This window comes from Sarcophilus harrisii, chromosome 6, assembly GCF_902635505.1.
Source record: "Sarcophilus harrisii chromosome 6, mSarHar1.11, whole genome shotgun sequence".
Lineage (NCBI taxonomy): Eukaryota > Metazoa > Chordata > Mammalia > Dasyuromorphia > Dasyuridae > Sarcophilus > Sarcophilus harrisii.
In genome coordinates, this window is record NC_045431.1 from 65610581 (window position 1) to 65637170 (window position 26590).

Sequence of the window (26590 nt, forward strand, 5' to 3'; positions counted from 1 at the left end):
TCGCTATGTGCCAGGCGCTGTGCTAATTGCTTTATAATTTGATTTAATCTCATTTGATCCTTATAACAACCCCAGGAGACAGGTGCTATTTTTAATCTCCATTTTACAGCTGAGGAAATTGAGGGAGAGGTGAAGTGACTTGTTCAGGACCACGAAGCTAATATGTATCTGAAGCCAAATTTGAACTCAGATCTTCTTAATGACAGGCCCATTGTGAGGCTATTACAACAGTATAAACAAAGTTCAAATTATAGTAGTTATCTATGTAAGTGAAGAGGAAAGGAGACATATAACCAATACCATAGAGTATTTAATCTGAATTAACTGCTGATTGGAATAGACTAAAAAGGAGATGGAAGTTGAAGGTGAACTCGGGTTCACTGAGGAAATAATAGAGCTGTCCAAAGGAATAGGAAGTTAGGGTATGTTTTATGGGGCAGATGAATTTCTGTGGGACATTAAGGAAAGGACATTCAACAAATAATTGGAAATATGGGACAAGAGCTCCAAGCCTGGGGCTATTTAGATTTATTTGGTTATGCTTTCCACAGAGATGATGACAGTGCAAAGTAAATGAGTTTGCCAAGAAGAGAGGGAAAAAGACATTAGAGAAGAGGGCCAATGACAGACTCTGGGGAGGAGGAGGATCTCTGTAGTGAGAGACTATAAATATGTGAAGAAACTTTGAGGGAAAGTAATGCTATAGAAGTGAAGGAACAGTCCTAAGATTTAGCCTTTGGAGGACCTCAGAAGCAATTTGAGTCGGATACTTTCACAATATAAATGAAGAAATGAGAAACCAATCAAATCAACAAAAATGAATTTAGAAATATAGCTGCTTGGGAATTAGGAGGTTATTACTGGTAATCTTGGGAAGAACAGTTTCATGGAACTAGATTTGGGAAGAGAATTGAGGAGCTTATGTTGTGAGGTAAAGAAAGGAAGAAATATAGATTACTCTTTCTTATGATTGTTTTTTCCTTATTAAAATATGCCTAAAATGAATGACATTTTCCATGTTTCTATCAATTACTCAATCAATAAGTATTTATTAAGTATCTACTATACGCCAAGCACCGGGAGAACAGGAAGATAAATTTGGTGCAGTGGAAAGAATGTTGGACTTGGAAGGTAATTTTGCCCCAGATATTTACTAGTTGTGTGGCCAGAGACAAGTCATTTTGCTTCTTTAAGCCTCAGTTTTCTCATCTGTAAAATGGGTACAATGCTATTAGTCTCACCTCTTGGCTACTGTAAGAATCAAATGTGATCATAAAGGATGTCCCCCCCCCCCCCCCAAAAAAAAAAACACTTTAAAAATGTCAACTATTAAACAATTACCTACCTGTTTATTCTCTTTGGATTAGTAACATGATAAAATCCCCACATGCAAAGTTATTTTTTTTTTCCTCCTGGGCAAAAAAGATCATATGACATAGAAAACAGAGGTGAGAGTATCTGAATGTCTTTTATTAATTTTTTTTTCACATTTATCCTATTTGTCGTTAAACACAACTTTATCTGACAGTTTTAAAACCATTCTTGTAAATAAGGAAAAAAAAAAAGAGCAGCATTGGACAAAATAAAAGGGACACGATGTAGAAGAGTTGAAAAAAAAAAGCCATCTCTTCAAAAAAGCGAATTTTGAACAAGCAAATAGAAGACGATTCCCCTGGGAATGATTACAAACTCAGCAGGACCAAAAAAAGGGGGCAACAGAACTTTACGACCGGGGCCGGAAATAAAACAGAAACAGCAGCAAGGATGCAAAGTGCAGGTGTGCCTAGAATTTATCCCCACAAACCATCTGGGAAATTGATACGGCCGATTAGTCTTTAGATAAAGTGACGCGTTCTATTTGGAAACGAACATTCAGTTACAGTTCTTGCAGGTTTTCTATTTTGTTTCAGGTTACTTTGTATCTACTTTACAGTGACTTTGCCTGGAACAAAGGACATATGCAATACATGGTTGGTTATGAGTCCTTACATCTACGGGAGAGACCTTACCTAAATGGTAATGATTGTGACTTTGTTTCCTTTTAGCAATGAACAATGAGAAGCTGCAATCTCTGCTCCCAGAAGTCTCAATACCCCTTTCCCTTGTAGCTAGAACACAAAACCAGCAAATTCCCCTCAGATCCTTTGTCACCTTCAGTGAATTGATTTGTTCTCCCTCCTCCCTAAATGACCAAATACCCATTTGACCATTTCCCCACTGCCCAGACTGACAAATTGACTGTTTGCTTGAATTAATTATTCTAGGATTTATTTCGCCATCCCCTTCCCATCCCTTTGGTCCTTTAGGGAAGGGAGACCGGCAACGCTCGGGAGCAGGATGTTTACACGTGGTGCTCTAGGAAACAGACCCGATGTTGTAAATTCTATTTAAAAGGCATCCCACAGGGATGGGATATGAGACTGGGAGGGATTATCCAGCTGATGGTGCCTTTCCATTTATGATCACTCTGTTCACTGATCTTTCCTTCTTTTTACAGGTTAGATTTTAATTAAAAAAAATACACAAATGTTTGCCACTTGGTTTAGAGTTTAAAAACTGAGAACTAATTTTACTGTGTTTACAGCTTGACAGTAGTAAGGTTAATAAGAATAACACGTACATTTCACTGACAGGTTCATCTTTTTGGAATTTCACAGAATAAAACTGCATTCTGGTGGTTTTTCCCCCCCTATTCCCACCAAAATGAAGCGAGTCCTGTACCTAACTGGAGATACTTAAATATTTCTTTGACCATTTTCATTCTACTATATTATGAAAATACCAGGCTTCAAGCAAGGTACTAATAAATACTTAATTAAAAACAAATAAACAAAATCCCTGAACTCCAACACAAAACTTAAAAAACCCTCCCCTCCCCACCCCAGCCCACCTCCCCCATAAAGGCCTCAACATCACCCTGACATGGCAGAGATTTCATAGTCACTGGCAGAGGTGATGGGCTTCCCCATCATCCGGATGTTCTTGGCATTGGTGATCCTGGCCATCATGCACACTGGCTTGTCAAAGTATTTCACCAGGGCGGGCTCAGTTAAAAGGGAAGCCAGAAACTGCTCAAAGGTGATGGCCCAGTCCCTGTCCAGGCTGTTACTCCGAGGAAGGGCCGCAGCGCTTCGGCCGCTGCGGACCAGGACGGTGTCGTCCCCAATGTCCTCGCAGTGCAGCTTTTCCTCCTCGTGGGAGCCCGCGCTCAGCACCGAGTAAGATGACATGGAGCTGTCATCCTTTGTGTCATCATCGGAGATGAGCATGGAGGACCCGGCCCCGTTGTCCCGGGGAGAAGAATCCTCCAGCTTGATGTCCTCCATCTGCCCGCCGAGGGGACCCTCGGAAGGCTCCTCGTTGTCCATGGCCAAGCTGGTGGGGAGCAGCTCACCTGGCTCCACACAGTAGGGCTGGCCGGGGGCTTTCTTGGGGAACAGCATGCTCTGGATGCCCTGGGCAGAGGGATGACTATTGGTCCCGCCCTCGTTCTCTTTGGCTGGCTGGGGGATAAAGAGTTTGCCCACTTCTCCGATCTCCAGGAGCAGGCTGGTCACTGCGGCTGTGGCGTGGTATAACTCCTGCTCGTTCGGGTCTTCGCTAAACATGTTGTACATTGTCTTACACAGTTCAATAAACTGTCCCTGGGGATAAAACAGACGGCATTTTATCATTATCAATGTATGGTGGTCTGATCTGGGAAGAGAAAGCCATTAAAAATAATGTCCCCTAGAAGATGTCACTCAATCGCAAAAGCTTTCTTTTTAGCTTATTGTAATATGACGTCATCATAAAAGAAAGTTTCTTAAGCTGTTTTGTGATTTGCTATGGATAGTTCTGCTAAAACTTATGGAGACTATCAGAATATATCTATATCTATCTATCTATCTATCTATCTATATATATATATATATTTTTTTTTTTTTTGCTGAGGCAATTGGGGTTAAGTGATTTGCCCAGAGTCACACAGCCAGGAAGTATTAAGTGTCTGAGGCCAGATTTGAACTTAGGTCCTCCTGCACTATCTAGCTGTCCTAGAATTATATTTTTTTATCAAAATTTTATCAAAAATGTTAATCATGGACTCCCTAAAATCTATCCACAGCTTCCTTAACATGAATCCCATGTTAAGAATCCCTATCCAATGATGTAGTGTTGAAACTTCTGAAAGGAAGTCATCTCAATTAACCCACTCTTTTTTATCTCTTCCATTTGAGACCTAAAGAGGTCTCACCCAGATGGGTATTAAAAGAGCCAAGATTTGAACCCAGTATCATACTGATAATTCAGTATGATTTTTCATTGGACCATGCTGTTCTTCAAGCTCCTTACTCTTCTGATTATTTACCCATCTACTCAAAGCTACATTAGAATGGTCGGGATTTTCCACTCATAAAGTACTGTATATCTGTGCTTAAGAAGGCTTTTTATTTATAAGCCTGGTTATTTTGGGATTCAAGGAGCACTCATAGGTGCTCATACTCCTTAGGTGAAATTTACCCTACTTTAACAATGTTAGTTTATGCTGTCTTAGACAAAGCTGACTTAGATAATGTGGAACACAGATTATACATAATAAAGGATGACATTTCATTAGCTTGCTTGGCTGTGGACCTACTTTTTTGTTTATCTTTCGGTTCTAAGACAGGGAAATCTTCTCATTCTTTTATTCACATTTTATTCAGAGGAGGTCAGGTACATATGTGATGCACGGAGAAATAGCAACATGTTGATGCTGAGGGAAGCTAATCTTCACAGGGAAAGCCGAGTCCAACTCAAATGGACAAGTCACATAACATTCACTTCAGAACAAACATTTATTATGAGCAAAGGCTGACTTCAAATCCATAGTATCTAAAACGTGCACAGACAATTCTACAGGAAAAGCCTAAGAGCTTTGTGTCTCTTATCCTCTACCTCAATTTCCTCATTTGTAAACTGGGGATACTAATAGCACCTACCTTCTGGGATGAGGATCAAATGAGATATAATTGCAAAGAGATATAATTGCATATAATATGCAAACCTTAAAGCCTTTAGCATTAATGCTATTTTTGTCATTTAACACTAGATCCACACCAAGAAAGTCTCTCCCCGAGTAAAGTAAAAAGAATGTAGTGAAAATGCAAAAAACTGAGAGGCTTTGTACAAAAATCTGGATTGTTGCCTTGATTTTGTAAGTCAATTGTACAATGGAAATCAAAAAATGCTTTCTAGATACTGGATCCTTTTTCTATTTCGGCACCAATGGAGACCCTGATGGTGTGATTATTACTGTAAGAGAAGGAGAGCAGCAACTCATCCACAGAAAGGGAGGGAGATCTCTGACTAAAATACCTAGTGTGATAACTGAGGATGAAGCAGGCTACCCACATACTGACAGAAGTGACAGATTCATGGAAAAAAATGAGACATACATTTTTGAACAAGGGAAATAGGAGATTTTGCTTTGCTTTACTATGTAGATTTGCCATTGGGCTGTTATTGTTGTTCATAGAAGGGAAGGGAGAAAAAAAAAAACTTAATGCCTGTTAGTTGTGTGACTTAGCCATGAGAAGGAGGCCACAGTAATCTTAAAAGTTGTATTGAGAGGATCAAATGAAATAATATTTATAAAGCACTCAATGCAAAGTTTGACACATAACAGGTGCTTAATAAATGCTTTCCCCCTCTCCTGTTAGGAATCTATAAACTACAGTTGTTAGTCAAATACAACCCACCACCTGTCCTTGTATGGCCCACAAGCTAAGAATTGTTTTTTAGATTTTAAAATAAATAGGTGGTGAGACAGATTTGGCCCTAGGATACAATTACCTACCCCCATTATAGATTTTGCTATAGTGTAAAAGAAAAAAAAAAGCACTCAGAGTAGAAATGAGTGATGGTGAAAAGTCAGGTAATTTGTTACCTGGTTCAGTTTGGGCATTTCCTTTGAATTCTTTGACTTGGCTTTATTCTCTTGGGTCCACAGTCTCAGGTAGTTACGATTGTCTTGGGAATTCACTTTCTTCCCTAAAATGAAAAGGTCAAGATACAAGAAGAAAATCTAATTGGTGGGTTATCAGCAAGCAAGCAAGCAAGCAAACAAACAAACAACCCTTTAACCAACGAGTGCAATTTAATAGTAAAATACATATATGGAGAAAGGTGTACCTTTTTCTGACTTGAGACTCACTGTTACAAACCCGTCATCAGCATTTGGCTTGTTTCTACTGTCCAGGCCAACCACTAGGAAGTATTCAGAAAGACAATATGTTAGTGAATGGTAAAACATGTCATTTAAAAAAAGTAAATTGAAACATATGCTCAACATTTATAGTAGGGCACTGATGGAATTTGATTTCAAAATTCATAAGTTAAGTTTGTCTAAACCAGCACAGAACTGGAATGAAAAGGATGCTGTCCAACACTGCAAAGGTTAGACCCCTTTGTAATGAAGAAAAACTGTTAAGTACAAATAACCAATTGAATGTGACTGTGTATGCAAGATTCTGCCTCATTATACTCCATTTCTCTACTGAGAGGAAAATAGGTTTCATTTTTCATTTTCTTTGATTAAGATAGGTTATTACGGTTTCTCAGAGTTCAGATTTCTTCTATTGTTCTTTTGTGGATTTTTCTTCTACTTATATTTTGTTCTTTTAAGTGTTCCCCATCCCCCAGGCAATTGGGATTAAGTGACTTGCCCAGGGTCACACAGGTAAGAAGTGTTAAGTGTTTGAGGGCATATTTGAACTCGGGTCTTCCTGACTTCAAGGCTGGTACTCTAGCCACTGCACCATCTAGCTGCCCCTTGTTTTTCTTTTTTCTTTTTTTTCCACTTTCAACATTCACCTTCGCAAAACTTTGTATCCCAATTTGGCTTTTCCCATTTCAAATCCAAAGTTGTTAATACTGAACTCTCTATTCTTCCCTGTGTTTACATGTGTTACTGGAATTCCTTCAGGTTTGGAACATGCTATTTCAAAAATGGGACTTCACCTATAGCTTTGTAGAGTTTCATAGAAAATAGGAATATTAAGAAAAATATATAAGAAATAAAAATCCTTGGCCTACCAGCTGCAAGGGTGAAACAGTCCCTTTCCCCTATGGCTCTCCCTAATTTCCTCAAAATAACAGCCAAATACTTGGGTTTGTTTATGCAATAAACTATTAAATCCCATCAAAACATTTTAAATTACAATGCTATATTTGGAATCAGAGGATCTATTTTAAAATCTCAGACTAAAACTTTGTGTGCCTCAGTTTCCTTTATTGTAAAACATTGGAATAGGACAAGAAAACCTGTTAGGTTCCCTTCAGCTTTAAATCTATGACAATCCCACGATACTATCATGTGACCATGGCTAAGTTATTTCACAATCACAAAGGATATATACAGTGGATATATTATTTTAGATGAGAAAACTGAGGTCACACTGGTAGTAAGGGTCTGAGGTTGAATTTCCTAATTCCATGTCTATTTAGTTGCTTTAATAAGTCTGGAAGCTCTTTGTCTTCCCAGTGATGCTGTATTCCTGAAAGAGTTCAAATAAGGCCTTCATTAAGGGAAAAAAAAAAAACACCTACCATGTGTGCACTCAGGAGTGATATCTTCAAAAAAGTACTGAGTGGCTTCGAAAGCAGAATCTGGCTCTTCTTGATCAGGGGATGGCTCTAGGAAAGTAAGAGAGTGTGATTATTCCAACTGTGAATGGGTTTTAACATGGATCTCATCTCAATAAACCTGTTAAGATCTCAAATGGGAAAACTAGCAGAAATGACACTTAGGACGTGAAATCATCCATTCTGGTAAGATCTCCTATTGTTTAAGTTTCTTTTTTTAAGATGGTCAATATCTTGCAGTAGGAACCCAATGAGAAAGAGAAAGAACTCAATAAGTTGGAAGTTGATCCGCAAACTTAAAACTGAGGGCCAAAATCTCTTTTGATTACCACTCTATCAAGGAGTTGTGATGATAATTTACAATATTGTGTTCAATGGCTTTGCCCTCCAAAACAACCCTTCCTGGCTAATGGAGAGTTATTATTGTATTTCAGAAAGGCCCTACGGGAGCTGACGATTGCTACCATTAACCCCCAATCATATCCAGTGGGAACCCAATGAGAAAGAGAAAGAACTTAAAAGGTTGGAAGTAGATGTGGCAAGCTCAAGACCGAGGGCCAAAATTCTCTTTTGATTATCACTATGTCAAGGAGTTGTAATGATAATTTACAATATTGTGTCCAATGGCTTTGTCCTCCAAAACATCCCTTCCTGGCTAATGGAGAGTTATTATTGTATTTCAGAAAAGCCCTACGGGAGCTGACAATTACTACCATTAACCCCTTGATCATGTCCCAGTTTGCCTGGACTCGGTCCAGAGGCTGAGATTACATTAAATAAAAAGTGACCCTTGTGGAAAGCTTTAAAAAAGGAAGGACACCAGAGACAGGCATTTAGTCTGAATGTGTGTCTCCCTCATTGCTGGGTGAATGCTGAAACTGGACTTTTGACTTTGGGGCATACGAAACAGGCAGCTGTTGGCACTAATGCCAGCAGGAAATCACAGGGCTGCTGCCCTGAAGCTCCCTGGGATGGAGAGATGGATGTGTTGTGCTAATTACATTTCCTAAAAAAAGTATGTAATTCAGACAAGCAGTCAGAAAGGCAAACTGGTCTGTTACTACAGCTGTGCAAATATTCAGTGAAGGATGAAAAGCACATTTACGGCAGCTGAGTCTCTGTAGGAGGGAGAGAGTCTTGCTAGCCCAGTCTGTATTGCTCTTCTCTCACCCCAAACCTTTCCTTTGAAGATTCACCTTCTTCTATCCTAGTTAAACAACTCGACAAACTCTATGTCTCAGGATGCCGTGATTTATCACAGAATAAATACCCACATGCCATGGGGAACATTAGCAACATATGTATGTATAAGAAGTAATGTTCAAGTGTCCCTTCTTTCTATTCCTCCAATCATACCTCATGCATTTGAACATGCAGTGGCTGTCTGTACTAAGAAAGTCATCTTGCAAAATTCATCTTCCATACCAATGCCAGATATTTTACCATTATGAATTATTTTATGCTAATCTCTGCCCTCTCCTTGTTCATCTTTTCTGAAGTATGAATTTTCCCTTGGAAGGTTTATAAATCAACTTCCTAACACTTTATTATGAATGAAGTTTTTTTTTTAGTTTAAAACAACAACTCCAAATATTGACTGGATATATATAGGAGAAGGAACCAATGCAAATGGTCAAAAAGAGTAATATAGACTTTGCCTCCTTCACAACTGAGCCCAAGGTGTTCCTGGATCCAAGAGAGGGCATTCTCATCATGAATTTGCAATGTCTTGATTAAACATTGTTAAAAAAAAAAAAACTCACCAAGAGTTATTTCATTCCATATTTTTTCCTTTGGCATTGAATTAAAGAATAATATGCATTGAAATAATAATACAGTCTAGGATGTAAATCAAAAGGTCTCTATTGATGTAACAGAAGACCTTGCTGGATTTAAATTTCTCTTTATTTGTGAATTTTATCAAATTTGCATGAAATATTTTCATGTAAAAATTAAGCAAATAAAAAAGAATAATGGTTACAGTACAATGGTGGCAAAGAAAGGTGGAAGAGGGGAGGCTGGAGAAAGGAGCTTTGACAAGTGTTTTGTCTTCATCCCTACTCATTTAATAGATATGTTTGTCATTTGACAATTATTCATTCAGTGGTCACCATCACTCTAAGGAAATAAAATCAGATTTCTGGGGGATGGGCCCTTTATTTTGCCTAATGATCTTTTTTTTTGAGCCCTGAGGAACAGAATGAAGATGGAAGTCCCTCAAGATTTTTATTTTATTTTTGCCAGAGAGAGAACATGGTACAAGGTCTTCTAATAGATTTTCTCCTCTTAGTTGAGTCCAACCTAAAGTTTTTAAATTTTTAAAATTCACTTCTTTCTGGGTCCCTGAATAATCCCCTAATTTTGTGAACCTTTTCCCCAAGATCTGAGCAGTTCACTTACCAGGCAAAACATGCATTTTGTAAAGTAGCTTAAGCTTCTCTGTGAGGTCCCCGTGACAGGCTGCACCTACAAAGAGTAATTCAGAAGTCACTGAACCTTCCTTTGCTATTGTTGACAATCATTTCCAAGTCTTCGTGACCCTATTTGGGATTTTCTTGGCAAAGACAGCAAAGTGGTTTGCCATTACCTTCTCCATTTTATAGCTAAGGAAACTGAGGCGATCAAGGCTAAGTGACTTGCTTAGGATCATACAATAGCTAGCACTTATATAGTGTCTACTATGTGCAAGGCACTGTACTAAGCACTTTACAAATATCATCTCATTTAAACCTCACACCAAAACCAGGAGATGGGTGCTATTATTATTCCCATTTTACAGATGAGGAAATTTGGGTGAACAGAGGGTAAATGACTTGCCTGGACTCATACAGCTAGTAAGTTTCTGAGGCAGAATTTGAATTCAGGTCTTCCTAATTCCTAAGGCTTAGGTACATCTACTTCATGATGCTAAACTATTCTGCATTCCTCAAGGTACCTTCCTGGAACATGGCTGAAGGAAATTCTCATTTTAATTAGAGAATGTCTGGACATAATTTTTTTTAACTAGCAAATGTATCCTCAATACATTAAATCAAACAAACAAACAAACAAAAACTCTACTAGACTTTGACCAAAATAATCTCTAAATAACAAAGAGGGACTTGTTTTTCTCCCGGTTTAATGACAAATCTAAGTTATCCTTCTCCAAAATGCTTATTCACTCAATGAGACAGAGCAGTTATATTCTAGTCATCTAGTTGATGCTAGGTCTTCTATATCTTGTCCTTGCAAAATTGATTTTTTAAAAAAATGACTTATTCCCACCTTTGGTTTCAGCCCAATGTTCCAATTTATTAGATCAATTTGAAACTTAATTCTAGTATGCATTAGATTGGCTGTCTTCAGTTCTGTGATCCACAAATGATAAATAGGCTTTTTCTATCTTCATCCAGTTTACTGATGAAAATGTTCACTAGGACAGTTTCAAGGGCAGGATCTTTTCATTTGACATTAGAAATTTCACTCTAGGCTTTTATTACATTCTTACTCATCTTTGGATCAATTATCTTAAAGATAATTCTCCAGTCCTTTTTATCTAAAGACTTTCTCTTGGATAGAAAAGACAGAAACAAAATGGGAATTATATAGTTCTGTATCACTTTGTAATCTGTTAACTTATTACTGTCTTTGCCAAGTAATGAAACTAACCCATCATCATCTTTTTCTCCTTAAAAATAGAGAGATTTATTAGTTAGTATTTTTTATAACCTTCTGATCATGATGGGTTTTAGCCTTTCTGACACTACTCTTACTAATCTAGGCTACTTTTTGTATCTGTTCTGATATATATATTTCTTCTGTCTTTATTGTGTTATTTGTGGGTCATGTAACAATAGGATAAATTAGCTACACACAGAGATAGAGATGCTACAATAGACTTAGAGAACTTATAGATGTGTCACTTCTTTATTCTTTAAAGCTGTCCTCAAAGAAGGATTTTCTACCTATAGAGCTGACTACTACTCAGGTTACCCCAAATCATGCCATAATTTTTCCATACTCAGTCCAGAGACAAATTCTCGGAAGTTGATCAGAGAGTCTCCATTTTCATCCAGTAACTGGAATAAGCGAGAAGCCAGCACGTCAGAGTGAGTCCCACAGGCCCAAGGGAAAAGCAGGGCAAACATCCCTTTGAACTGCTCAAAATCAATGCGGTACTGTTCCAGGTAAGGCAGGCTGGGGTCATGGCGGTCCAGGGCATTGCTGTTTCCACCCCAATAGCAGCTGGTGAGATGTTCTGCCTGGTAGGAGGTAAGGGGAGAGAGAACAGAATTATACAGAGATCATAAGTGCAATGCCATTTGCATCCAAAGGGCAATCTCATAAAGCAAGTGATTTTACTGCAAACCAGAGAGGGTAAGGGATCAAGGGGCCTGTTATTTTTTCTCATCTATTTCCACTTTTTTGGGGGGAGGGGAGGTGTATCCTTTCACTCCAGGCCATCATGGCTGTGCATACATAATCTGAGACCTGAACAACTAAGGTTGGAAGGAAAAGAAAAATAAGGGAGAGAAAAGCAAAATTATATTTCTTAATAGGACAGACTTTTAATTTGAAAAATGTCAATTTAAAGATATGCTCCCAAAATAATCACTTTGTAACAATCTTATGAAATACATAGTGCAATGATTATTATGTCTGTTCTTAAGATGTAGAAACTGATATTGAGGGGTTAAATGACTTGCCCATAACACACACACATTCACACACATACAGTATTTGAATCAGATCTCAGATCCATATCCAGTACTCTATATTAAAAAACAAATCCTGGACACTTTAAATCCTCCAATCTCATGTAATTCCTTGTGATCTAATCTTATCAAAAACAAACAAAAATCTTATCAAAAACTATTTTTCTCTCCTGTTATATTAAATAGCTTTTTCATCTATCGAGAGCACTGAAAGTAACTTATTACAAATATTTGTTGTTCAGGTGTTTCAATCATATCCAACTCTTTGTAATCCCTTTTGGGATTTTCTTGGCAAAGTGGTTTGGCATTTCCTTCTCCAGTTCATTTGACAGATGAGTAAACTAAGGCAAATAGGCTTAGGTGACTTGCCTAGGATCACACAGCTAGTAAATATCTGAGATCATATTGAATTTGATTCTTCTCGACTCCAGGCCTGTCGCTCCAAGCACTGAATCGCTAGCTGTTCTGTCACAAATAAGAAATAATATTGTAATAAAACAAACAAAGGTTTAAAGCTGGAGGGCCTGGGCTCAAATTGGCTACATTTTGCCACTGTGACTTTGGAGAAAATATTTAATGTCTTTAGGCCTTACTTTGCTCATCTATTAAAAAAAGAGTTTTAATAGACAATCTCTAAAGAATTTTCTAGTTTGAAATACTTAAAAAAAAAAAAAGGCTTATCATAGTAAGTTTAAATAATTTATCCTTGTCAGGAAATACTGGAGAAACTTAAGAATCTGAATTTTCAGTCTTCCATTTTCCAAAGCACCGTAACAATATATTTGGGTATATTTGGAGGCCTGTCGCTCCAAGCACTGAATCACTAGCTGTTCTGTCACAAATAAGAAATAATATTGTAATAAAACAAACAAAGGTTTAAAGCTGGAGGGCCTGGGCTCAAATTGGCTACATTTTGCCACTGTGACTTTGGAGAAAATATTTAATGTCTTTAGGCCTTACTTTGCTCATCTATTAAAAAAAGAGTTTTAATAGACAATCTCTAAAGAATTTTCTAGTTTGAAATACTTAAAAAAAAAAAAGGCTTATCATAGTAAGTTTAAATAATTTATCCTTGTCAGGAAATATTGGAGAAACTTAAGAATCTGAATTTTCAGTCTTCCATTTTCCAAAGCACTGTAACAATATATTTGGGTAATCTGAATTTGCATGTCAGGATCAATAGAGGAGGAGAGATTTAGATTCACAAGGAAGGCCATCCAATACAATGTCTTCTTCACTTTACAGCTAAGAGAAATGATTTTTCTAAAGTCACAGAGCATTTGAATGCATATCCTATGAATACAAAGCAATACTTTTTATACTGTATCACATTTAAATCTTGGTTTTTGGATACTAAATCCAATGTCCCTTTCAAAATACCTCGCTGCCTCAGTTGGACAGAATCCTTACATAGCATATTCACTCCTTTCACCACCTCTAGAGAAGGTGAGGCTGGCTACCTGAGGCTACTTTTTGTTTTAAACTCCTTTGGATCGTGGGGCAGCTAAATAGTGTAGTGGAAAGAGCACCAGCTCTGGAGTCAGGAGGATCTGAGTTCAAATCTGACCTCAGACACTTCCTAGCTGTGTGACCCTGGATATGCTTAATTACCTTACAAAAAAACAAAACAAACAAACAAACAAAAAAAACCAACTCCTTTGGTCTGTTGATGTCTAGAACAACTTATCAATAAGTTCTCTTCTCCATAGCTGGAATGGTTTTATAACACCCAACGGAGCCACTCAATAAAGTCAACTGATGGAAGTGACCCCTGAATTAGAAGATGTCAAGAAAATTTCTTTATATTTAAATGAAAGACTTTTAATGGAAATCATGTTCTAACTTTAATGTCTATCTGAAATGGTAGAAATGAGAAAAATCACTGAATTATTATCATTAATATTTCTTCATTCATTAAGGAGAAAGATTAATGAGAAATGAATCATAAAATCTAAAAGACAGAAATTTAATCAAGCAAACATTTCCTTCTCTAATGCAACATTTTTTTGTATTTATAAAATTGTATTTTATTTCCCATAAATAGCTTTATTTACAAAATATACATTGATAATAACTTTATTCTAAATTTAAATCTCATTGTGATTACTCTATAAGTCAATGCTCCTTTTTTTTGGCCCCAAAACTACAATTAAGAGTAGGCATATATGTGGTAAGGATAAAGAATGTATATAAGAACAGAAAACATCAAATTCATCTATTTAGAAATATGATCCTATGGGGAAGTCTCCATTTTCCACTCTTACATTACCAGGGTTTTGAGGCATTTCTTCTGGTTCTATAAACATGAGTTACCAGGATTATTATTATTGTGATTATTTTATCATTAGAAGGTTCTGTTTGTCACAGCTAGAAAATTTACCCAACAAATTCCAATTAATTTGAATTTTTTTTCCTTGCACGCTCATAAACAAATTTCATTTATAGCTTACTTTGAAAAGAGCATAAAGTTCTTCCAGCTCATCAATTGTAAATGATGTTTCAGTCACTATTGTCCGCACCTTTGAAAAATGGAAGAAGAAGGTTTAGAGGCAGAGAAGGTTTACTAGGAAGTATTCTGAATGACCCCCCAAGCAATCTATTGCCCAAAAGCTCAGCTTTGTAACACTTAATATTTTCCCAGTGAAGAGAACATGGATCTAAGTCAGGACGAATTAGTACTGCAGGTGATCCAAAGAATATATGAATGTTAAGGCTATTAAATGATATTACGATGATGATATGTGCAAAAGAAAAACCATCCTATTAAGGACATGAATGACTAGGAAAGGAGGAGTTGGTCTGATCATGCAATGATGGAGGGATGGATAAGAGATGGAAATCCAAAGTGATAGCCTGGTATCCACAAACTAGGGGGAAAAAATCAGAGGAACATCTTGGATAGATGGGGATAGATGCTTTGTTGTGAGCTCACAAAAAGAGGTGGATGAGAATCTCCTAGAATGGGAAGGGAGTAGTGGGAATTCCAGCACTGATGAGATCATGGGTCACAGGTCGTAAAATGAAAGGTTAAGGGAATCCCCTATATGTAATACAAAGCCATCACAGGCAGTGCAGGGAATAGAGCACTGGACCTGGAGTCAGAAGACCCGAGTTCAATCCAGCCTCAGAGACTTTTCTGATGAAGACCCCGAGAGCTTAAGTAAATTGTCCAGTGACGGAGGCAAAATTTGCACCCAGTTCCTCTGACTTCTATCCAGCATTGTTTCTACTATACCATGCCCACCTGTAGGATAGAATTCAGGGGCCAGAGAGAGGAATTTAGATGGAGGGGAGGAGATGTTCTTTTATAAGGGACTTACCACATTACGTTTAGTAGTGTCTTCAAGAGTCTGGATGACCTTTAGTCTCTGTTTAAATCTCATCTGTTCGATCAAGTCAGCTCGAATAGTCCCAAATTTCTGGAAAGGAAAACCCAGTACCTCTGAAAATTTTGTCTAAAAATTGTTGTCTTTCTGCAAAAAAATTAGTGAAACATCTTTTTGAAAGCCTGAAGCTCAGCTGAAGGGCTTTATTGTGGAAAGACCCATCTTGACCCCATCTGTCTTGGGACACATTTATGAACATGATGGTTTTCCTTGTCCCAGAATGGAATTCTTGAAGGCAATGAATATTTTGATGGGGTTTTTTTTGGTTTATTTTTTCTAGTGCTTAATAAATTTTTAGCAAAACAATAACAACAACGATAGCTAGCATTTACATAGCACTTTAGGACTTACAAAGTTATTTTTAAAATATTAGCTCATTTTAGCCTTACACCAATCCTATTACTTCCCACTTATAGCTGGGGAAACTGAGGCAGATGGGGGATAAGTGCTCTATCCACTGTGCCATGTAACTTGCTGATTGGTTGATTTGACAATTAAGATATAGTGAGCATTCCAAGATTTGTTCTTACTTTTAAAATTGCTATTTAATGATTAGAAGTCCTGTAGAACTTATTTAACCCTACTTTCACAGTGGAGGGGGACAAAAAGAGGGAGAAGATACAGAATATCTCGACATGAATTCATTTCTAGTTTGTAAGTATGTAAATAAAAAAATATTTTTATATAATAGTTAATGATAACTTAACATGTACTTTCTTAATAGGGAGTGGGGATAAAGGAGAGGATCTAGAACTCAAAGTTTTAAAAACAAATGTAAAAAAAGTTTAAATGGGGGAAAATTATTAAATAAATTAATTGATTTAAAAAAATATCTAAAGGTAATATTTCCCATAGTTTCAGTTAGATAGTGCAAAGAAGCACCAGGTCTGGAGTTCAAATCCAGTCTCAGCACTAGCTGTAATCCTGTTTGCCTCAGTTTCCTCATCTGTATAATGAGTTAGAGAAGGAAATGGTAAATCACTTCAGTATCTTTGCCAAGAAAACCCCAAATGAGGTCGAGGAGGTGTACACAACTGAAATGGCAGAACGACAACAAAAAGTTTCATGGGGGAAGGGCTGAGTTGTCTCATCCATTGCCTAGCACAATTCTTTCTCCCACTTGGTAATAAATATTTGTTGAATGTCCAAGCAGCCTTGTTAGGGAAACAAAAGGAAGGATGAAGAAATGGAATTGAGCACTCTTTGATCCTTTGATGTCGATTAACCCAGATCTGACCATGGGGAAGTAAGTATTAAGGCAAGTTGCATCCTGCAGCAGGTGGTGTCAGGGAAACTACAGGGAACTCCTCCCTTGTCAGGTCAAGATGAAGAGATCCAAAGTTCCCATTCCTCTTACAGCATCAAACCTTTCCTTAGGTGACAAAGCTCCAGCATCCCTGCCAGGGAACATTCCAACCTGGGGATGATCTCTTGCCAAGGAATGAACCCAAAGGCAAAATCATCTGCACTAAATCTGACTTTCTTTTTGTAAAACTCTCGGGATTCTTCACCCACGCCCTTCTGTGCTAGTCAAAATTAAATGTTTCTTAATAATATGTAACAAGATCTTTACTTGTTTTGCTTTGTGCAAGTCTGCTATTTTCTCAAAGCAAAAAATAGTTCATTTATTTCTAAAATATCCTAAAAAACAACAACCCACAAACCCCCATAAAATGCTTCAAACCAGCAATTCATATGGAGAAGAGCTGCTTTTGAATAGGGTATGATGTGGATTTATGGTGAAGAACCAGATTCTTCCAAACAAAAGGAACTATCTTGGTACAGAGAAAGATAATTTCTAGATATCGCAGCTCTCTTCTTATGAAATTTCTACCTGGTCATGTCTATCACCCAGAATCAACTCAACCAGATGAGACAAAACCTAATGTATCATATTGACAGCTGCACATCCAGAGAGCAACTCCTTCATGATACACCGGAGGATAGAGAGGGCTTCTTTATATATCAACCGAAAAGAAGGGGAAAAGATAGGGCTAAGGGAGATTTTGGCCAGGACATTTAACACTAGAACATCAATTGACTCAGGAATTTTTTAATGATTTAAAGATAATTTTGAATTTTTGTTTGTTTGTCCATTGAAGTATTAAATTCTGGTTCTTCAACATTAATAGGCCTATGTAATGAAAAGAGAATTGGTATATTTCAGATAGATCTATATGTGATAATGATAAAAGGATGCATACATAGAGCTAGTAAGAAGATTGCAGGAAAGAGGTGGCCATTTTTGGACTGGGATAAAGAAGAACATACAAAATTCCTTTCATTGAGAGTTCTCATAAGTACACTGGTGACTCTCAACTTGTATTTTGCTATTTGAGGATGACTTCTAAAGGAAAAATCAAAAGGAATGACATAACTTTCCTTTTCGGAGAAACTTGGATGTATTAACATGCTAAAAATAAAGTGAACAAATTATCTCAGTGTGTCCGGGAGCCAACATTTCCCAGGATTCACAAACCAGATGCAAACGCCAAAAGATATAATCCTTTCTCTCAGGACATCCAGAAATTCAATTCTCAAGGAAAGGAAATAATGTAATGTCTAAAAAAATTTTTTTGGGAGAAGCCAAAATCAAAGTCATTCCTAAATCGGCCCCTCCCTTGAATTGTTCTTACTGAAAAGCACTGAAGTATAATGAAAAATTAACTGGATTTAGTGATTGAGTATGGTGCAGCTATATGGTATTGGGCTTGGAGTCAGGAAGATTCACCTTCCACAGTTCAAATCTGGCCTCATACACTTGTTAGTTGTGTGACTGTGGGCAAATCACCTAATCTCATTTGCCTCAGGCTCCTCATCTATAAGATGGATTGAAGAAAGAAGTGGCAGTTGACTCCAGAAGAAGAACACCTCAAATGGGGTCACAGAATCAGACAGGACTGATCTCAAGAACAATGACAATAAAGTGTTTGAGCAACTGGATCCAAATCTCAACCTCTTTACTGTATGAGATCGAGTGAATCATTTCACCAGCTCTAGGATTTTTGTAAAATAAAGGGTCTGGGCTAGGAGCCCTTCTCCATCAAAATCAATGATCCTGTGCTTTGTCTTTACCATTTCAGTATTTATGCAATTCTTTCTGTCTTCTGCCTTCACTTTTTTCCATTTGCCAACCTTGGTGATGTAGCAAATTTTCTTACTAGCAAGCAGTCCTGGGATTCTGCCTAATAAAACACACAGACTTTATTTCTTCCCATTAACACCTACTAATTTAATAGTTTTCCATTGAGCAATTTTCATTTCTGAGGCTATGCAGTGACTAATTCATAAAAGGCACAGAAGAAGAGAAGAAATTGGCTCTTTTAGCCAGTAGTAAAAAATAAAAAATATCCCATGGTCCAGATTTAATCAACCAGCCCATCTTCATAAAGGCACACGCTTCATGAGCCAGCCTCAAGATTCTCTCCTGAGCTCCTACAGTATCTGGATAAGATGGGAGCTATGAAGTCATAGAAAGTTTGATTTGTATGACCAGCTCACTGACTCCTCCCATAATTAATAGGTTCCCTTAGGTCAAAGAGCATGTCTTTAAACTGCAGATTCCTTCAAAGATGGCTGTGGCAGAAAGGAACTACATTTGAAATCAAAAACCTGGGTTTCAATTCTAATCTGCTGGAGACAATCTTAAGTCACTTGTCCTCTCCTGGTCTCAGTTTCTCCTTTTATAAAATGGAAGAGGGAAGGTAGGAATGGATTAGCTGGTCCTTAAAGTTCCTGTCCAGGTCTAAATCTTCAAAAGTTAAGACTCATTCACATTTTAGTCTAAAATACTTAGGGTTTTTTTTTTTGTTTTTTTTTTTTTTGGAAAAAAATCTTAAGTTTTGGTTGTCTTGGCAATCTCGGATGGAGCAGATGAGGAAGCAGGGAAATTTCACATCCCACCACAAAGTGGGGGACTTTGGGCAGCCAGAGGACCTTAGGTATAAGAGAATGCTTTCTCCATTTTAGCTGGGTCTTTCTCAGGTTAGAAGTAGGGAAAAGAAAATTAGGAGAAATAAGAAGAGCTGAAGAAGCAAGTATGCTTCTATCCGTTTCTCTTTGGAAAAGAAACAATTTCTTGTATTTGGGGAGATTTTCCTATTTAGTAACTTATACCCTATTACCCTCTTCTAAAGGGAGTTTCTAGGATCCCCTCATCCCAGGGTTCTAGGTGTTAAAAAATTCTAGCTCTAGACTGGGGCAGAACATTTACTCCAACTCTTCCCTAAATTTTTCAGGGGAGGAAACTGAGAACCAGGGAGATTAAACTGACTTGCCCCAAGTCTTACAGGCAGTGGGTGACACAGCTGGGATGTGATATCAGCAGGAAAATTCAGCCATTCTTCTACTTGTTAGCAGAACATGATTTCAGTTAGGGGAAGTTTGTGCTAGAGGCATCTGTACTAATTTTTCCCTTCCTTATCCAGATACTCTTCTTTTTCAAAAATTAACATATATATATATATATATATGTTATTGCCTGAGGCAATTGGGGTTAAGTGACTTGCCCAGGGTCACATAGCTAGGAAGTGTAAAGTGTCTGAGGCCAGATTTGAACTTAGGTCCTCCTGACTTCAGGGCTGGTGCTCTGTCCATTGTGCCATCTAGCTGCCCCCACTTTCTTTTTTAAAATTCTTAATAGTATTTTATTTTTCCAAACACACACAAGGAATTTTCAACATTCACTTTTGCAAAATCTTGTATTCCAAATTTTTCCTCTTTCTCCCTACTCCCCCAAGACAGCAAGCAACATGATATGGATTAAAAATGTGCAATTCTTTTAAACATTTCCATATTTGTCATGTTGTGCAAGAATAATCAGATCAAAAGGGGAAAATATTAGAAAAAAAGAAAAAAAACAAACAAACAACAAAAAGGTGAAAAATACTATGCTTTGATCTACATTCAGTCTCCATTATTCTCTCCCTGGATGCAGGTGATTTTTTCCATCACAAGTCTATTGGAATTCAAATACTCTTCTTAAAGAAGTCATCATCTACATGATGTCCCCAATGGTGAGAGCTCTCCAAAGTTCTGTCCCAGGCTATTTTCTTTTTCTTTACACACTCTTAGTAATCTCCTTAGTTCCAGGGGTTTATTTATAATTTTTTATCATGTCTATGCAGATATATCTATGTATTCACCCACAATTTGTGTCCTGAATTTCAGTCCTGCTTCACCAACCAAGAAATTTCAAACTAGATATTCCAGAGACATTTCAAACCCACTATGTCCAAAATGATTCAATATCTTCCCCAAACCCTTCCCTCTTTTTCCTTTCTCAAAGTCAAAAGCACTCCCATCATTTTACGTTCTTTGACTCACTTTGGCATTATCCCCAACTTTTTCTCAACCCAAACATTTAATTTGTTACAAATTCCTACTCTTTTTTTCTGCTACCCATACCACCACTTGAGTCTGACCTCTTCTTTCTACTCATACAACTCCCACCCTAGCTACATCAGACCCTCCTCACCTCTTGCCTAGGTTATTTCAACAGAATTGCTGCCTCAATTCTCTCCTCACTCCAATGCATCTGACCCATTTGATGACAAAAGTGATTTTTTAAAAACTCTGATCTGACCATGTTCTTTTACTACTCAATAAATACTAATAGTTGCCCATCGACTATAGGGTTTTAAAATATAAACTCTTGTTTAACTTTCAAAACTAACCTCAACTTCCTGTCTTACTGAACACTCTCCAATCCAGTCAAACTTGTTCTTCATATGCAACATCTCATCTATTAGCTTTAATATCCATGAACCAAGAAGAACAGTTTTATCTCTCTAGAGTTTAAAGAATTCTTTAGAGATAATTTGTCATTCCTGGGTCACAATGCAGGCTCACCTTCTCACCTAACCAAATGTTCTAAGCTCTGGGATAAACACACTTTGAGAAAAGCCCAACAAGACATAGAGAAAGTGATAGAGAAGACCGCAACAAAACAAAAAATAGTTTTCTGCTGCCATTTTTGATCTCATTTATCCTTAATATGAATTTTCTCAAGGACAAGAAAGGGGAATATACTGTATCCTTTTTAGAGATTTCTTTGTTGACCAGCCTAGACTTCAATATAATAGATTTCATTTAGAGTCTAATGATAAGAATTTAATACAAATCATTTAGATGCTGATAACATGACTATAAGAGAATAGTGGTTGAATCAGTCATTAAGTTGCTGTGGTACAAGAATTTTTTTTAAAAAGAAAAACTCTTAAAAAAAAAAACCCTAATTTTATAGCAGATGCTTCTCTATCTAGCATCTTGGTTTCAATTAGCTGAAGAAAAGCTACTGTATATGTTTAGGCTCTCCTATTAGAGAATCAGCAGGAAGGCATGTAAGTGGAAACCTATTCTTTGATCTTGTCTCCAATCTCTATGGTCTTCCCTACATGATGACTATAGATGGCTGCTGGGCTGTTCATTATCAGAGAGCAAAGAGTGGGCTACTTTTAGATCCAAATGTGTATATGATTTTAAACATATAAATATGAAATCTGTATAATATGAATAATACCAGCATCATGTTTTGAGTATTTCTAGTCATCAGTGGTGCAGTCATAGAGTCTGAATAGAAAAGGTCTCATTAAAATATCCCTGCATGTGTTGAAAACAATCTCCAGTAAGGGTTTTGTACTCACCAAAAGGAAGTGTCTGATTTTAGATGCAAGTAGACATTTCTGTCTCCGTTATTTCTACCCCCAGCCTAATCCTTCTAATCATTCCCCAACAAACAATTGCAAAGCAGTGAGGGGAAATGTAGGCAATTTCTAGCTGCAGAATGTAGCAGCATTTAAAGATAGGAGGAAAAGATGTGCTCAAAAGGATTCTTTCTCTAAATCTTATACATAACATTCTTAGGGCAAATGCCAGGAAATGGGAGTGCAAAGGAGCTCAATGGATAGTCTACAAATCAGCCATTGCTATAAGAACAAGTATCATTTTACTCCATGACCTGTGGGTGCAATTTGCTTATATAGTTTTAGATTTAAGTTATAATGAATCTTAGGTCACCTAATCCAACATTCACCATCCCCCTTCTTTAAAAAAAAACATAGTACAAGACATATAGAAGGGCTTAATAAATTTGTGTTCACTTGATTTACAAATGAGGAAACTGAGGCTCCAAGGAGAAAGTGCTAAATGGCAGAGCTGAGGTTCAAAATCTAGGTCACCTGACTGTAAAACCAGAGCTCATTCCTTTATACTCCCATTGCCTTCCAGTCCTAGAGGTCGGGTCCATTTTCAGAAAACATTCAGGAGGCCAGGACAGTTTTAGGTTTTTTCAGAGACTTGATTCTTGTAGCAATTAAAGGGGTCTCTGACTTTAACAAGATCACCTGTCTCATTTTAGAAAAAATGCTAGGCTTTTGGGGGTTGACCTGAGAAAGTAAGTTGACTTAGCAGGATCATTCCTAATTGGAATCCAAATTGGGGAAGAATCTCAGAAGAGACTCCTCAGGACCACTGAATCAGCTGGGTCCCCCCTAGGCCCCAGAGCTTCTGGAATGCCCAATTAAAATTTAGTGAATCCTCCTGCACATGCTGCTCTGGCTCTGATCTTTGGGGTGAAATCTCATCATGACTCATCATCTACCTCATGGTACTTTGTGTGTCCTCTTAATAAATCATTAGAGATCACAGAGAATGACCTCATCAAGTGGGTGATGACATTGTTCCAGGCTCACAATAAGTCTTCTCCTGCTATTTAGTGTGACAGGATGCAGATCCTCCCAGACCTAGTTCATGCTTCCTGGGTTAACAATGGCCCCGAGTAACCCACATGCAAGCTGTCTCCTATTTCTAGCTGACTTCAGAGATTTGGCAAATGGCACCTACCTCATAGGAAGTTCTGATGAGCCTGAAAATATCCACCTCTGGGTAAGGTTCCACATCATCACTGAGCAGGGAGTGAAGGTGAGGGATGGGAGGCAGGGTACTATCTTTATTGGTCACACTGTCCAGGTACCTGCGGATAGACACCAATCAATCAGAGGCTGTGAAGAGACCCAGGCATCTGCTGGCACATACTACATGGATGTTCTTGCTATAAAATTGCTCAGTGCACCAAGAGCAACAAATTACCTTAAAAAGCATCTCCCACAGGTATGTGATGCTGCTGAAATGCATATGAAAACAGATCTTCTGACGTAAGTGGAAGCAAACACTAGTCTGAGGCTCAATTTAATTAACACAGAAAATAATATGCAAAAAAATGGAGAAAAAAGACCCCCAAAAGACTATCTATAGTTAGGTTTCTTTTCCTTCCTTCCTTCCTTCTCCTTCCTTTCTTCCCAATTAGGGTTAAGTCACTTGCCCAGGGTCACACAGCTAAAAAGTGTTAAGTATCTGAGGGCACATATGAACTCAGCTCCTCGAGACTCCAAGGTTGGTGCTCTGTCCACCTTAGAGGTCACCTAATTCAACATTCACCATCCCCCCCTTTAAAAAAAAATACAGTACAAGACACATAGAAGGGCTTAATAATAATAATACACCATCAAACATAGACTACTTTGCACAGGAACTACACTACAAAGACAGAAACAAAAAAGTCCCTGCCTTTAGTCAATAAACAAGCATTTCTTGAGAACCTACTGTGTGCCTGGTATTGTTGAGTAAAAGGATAAAAACAGTCACAGAATTTTAGCTTGTAAAGAATCCTCAGTGGCTATGCCATTTAATCTATACAACAATGAAAAATACCCAACACAACAGTCAGTGATTGGTCATCCTATCTCTGCTTAAATATCTCCGATGTACTTGGTGTGTAACTGATTATCTTCTGAGGTACCTCAGGCCACTGAATGGCTCTAATAATAAGGATATTTTTTTCCTGTTTTCAAGCCAAATTCATGTTTTCTCGACTTTCCTCCACTGTCCCCAGCTCTGCCTTTTGGGACCAAACCAAACACGCCTGATCCATCTTCCACATGACAGCCTTATCAGATACTTGAAGAAAACCATCATGTCCACTCTTAAGTCTTCTCTTCCCTAGCCCAGTTCTTTCAGCTAATTCTTTTATCAGACAGACTCAAGAGCTTCAGCCTCCTAGGTGCCTTCTGCAAATATTCTCCATCTAGCTTGTCAATGCCCATTCTAAACTGCAGTGCTCAAATTGAACATAGTTCACTGTGTTCATGTGAGCCTTCTCTTATGACTAGAGGGGAGCAGAGGGAGATTTTCACTTCTTAATTCCCGTAACCTATCCTGTTCTACAGTGTGTATCAACTTACTGCTGACTCATGGGGAGTTTGCAGCCCTCTAAAATCCTCAGATATTTTTCAGAAAAACTTATCCAACCATACTCCCCCATCTTATACCTGTACAGTTAATTTGTTTTAGATTTGTATCATTTATTTCTGTTGAATTTGATCTCATTTGATTCAGTCCTAGGTGCTAATATAGAGGATTAACAAACTAATACCTTTGAACTAAAATTTTTTTTTACATTTTAAAATACAATAAAAATTTATTTATGAAAATCAAAATTATGTTTAAGCCACGGGCCAAAAACAGCTCTCATTTACTAATGCACTCTGGATTTTGATTTTGTCATCTAGTGCTTTAATTACTTCTCCCAGTCTTTGTATTTTTAGTAAATTTGATAAAGATGTTTATTGAAAATAGGGATAAAAATGTTAAACAGGGAGGAGCTAAATAAAGAGCTTGCTCTCAAGGAACTTACATTTTAGCGGAATACAATATTGATATGGAAATGTAAATTCTGAATACAGAGTTATCTAAAGGGGAGAGTGCTAAAAATTGGGGAGCTCAGGGCCCAGTGAGCTTTAAAGATTAGGATTCTACAAGGAAGAAAGGAGAATTCCAGGCACGGGTGACCAAGTTGGGCAAAGACATTGAGGAGGAAAATGGAACCCCATTTTTGCAGGACAGACAGTGAGAGTGGACAGAATGTGGAAAAGGGAAGAGGACTTGAGAGATCTGAGAGTAGTGATAAGTACCTCCCCAAAACAGTCATGGCTTCCCCATCATCTTTGCAGTTCAGAAGCTTGTCCACATTGGCATCCAGCACAGCCAAGGCCAGTTGGAAAATCACTTTGATTCCTTCATAGAAGAAGCAGTCAACAACCACAACGGCACTCTCAAAAGGCATCACACTAAGAAACAGTGTGAGGAACCAAGATAGGGAAATGGTGGAAATCACCCCCAGATCTTGCATGCAGTCATACAGTTGGGGGACATAGTCTCGGGCTAGTTCCTCAAAAACCCCCTGGTCCACCAATGCTCCTGTAAGACAGGTCAGCAGAGAGAGGGGAAGTTAAGTCAAATATATTTTCAAATATATATATTTCTCTCTCTAAAAAAAACCATTCAAATGGATTTAATTTAGTAATATGAAGGGACAATGCAATTTCCTTGCTACACTAAACTTCTCTGAATTCATGATTTTCATATTTCCTTTTCAACTAGATTGATAGGCAGGTTTTCTTGTCTTTCCAACTCTGCCTTTTAGTTCAGATTGTCAATGAATTGTTCTTTTAATTAGTTTTGGCTGCATCTTTTCCACTGGTGACATCCATATCCTTTTCTTCCCATTGCTATGCTAGAAATGAAGATTGTTAGAAAAATGAGTTAATGAGTTTGAACTGAAGTATGAAGCAAAGTATAATAATTAAATAAATAATTAGTAATAAATATGCAAATAATTAAATTATCTTGCCAGGTCAATCCTATCCTTAGCTGGATTTGGGGGCCTTTTGAGCTAGCCCATCAGTACACAGTCCATGGGAAGGGATTAGCAGATACGTGGTAATTTGAGTCCATTCCAGATTAGGAGAATGGTAGGATAATATCTCTACAAGGTTTTTCCTGAAGACCTCTGGTCTACCCCTTTTACTTTGTATTTATTTATATATATATATATTGTTTTCCCCAAGA

At 37.6% G+C, this 26590-nt stretch overlaps 1 protein-coding gene across 1 annotated transcript in view; it reads right to left on the minus strand.

Annotated features, from left to right (window-relative positions):
* Positions 1–1449: 1449 nt before the first annotated feature.
* TBC1D9 (TBC1 domain family member 9) overlaps positions 1450–26590 on the minus strand; it is a 116101-nt gene continuing 90960 nt past the window's right edge. Inside the window, exons 12-21 of the mRNA XM_031943129.1 lie at positions 25654–25939; positions 23528–23657; positions 15620–15718; positions 14750–14818; positions 11606–11846; positions 10006–10071; positions 7570–7656; positions 6154–6228; positions 5909–6012; positions 1450–3644 (exon numbers count right to left, since the gene is read on the minus strand). Coding sequence (XP_031798989.1) covers positions 2913–3644; positions 5909–6012; positions 6154–6228; positions 7570–7656; positions 10006–10071; positions 11606–11846; positions 14750–14818; positions 15620–15718; positions 23528–23657; positions 25654–25939 — 1889 coding nt within the window. The 3' untranslated portion in view covers positions 1450–2912. The remainder of the gene's footprint in view (positions 3645–5908; positions 6013–6153; positions 6229–7569; positions 7657–10005; positions 10072–11605; positions 11847–14749; positions 14819–15619; positions 15719–23527; positions 23658–25653; positions 25940–26590) is intronic.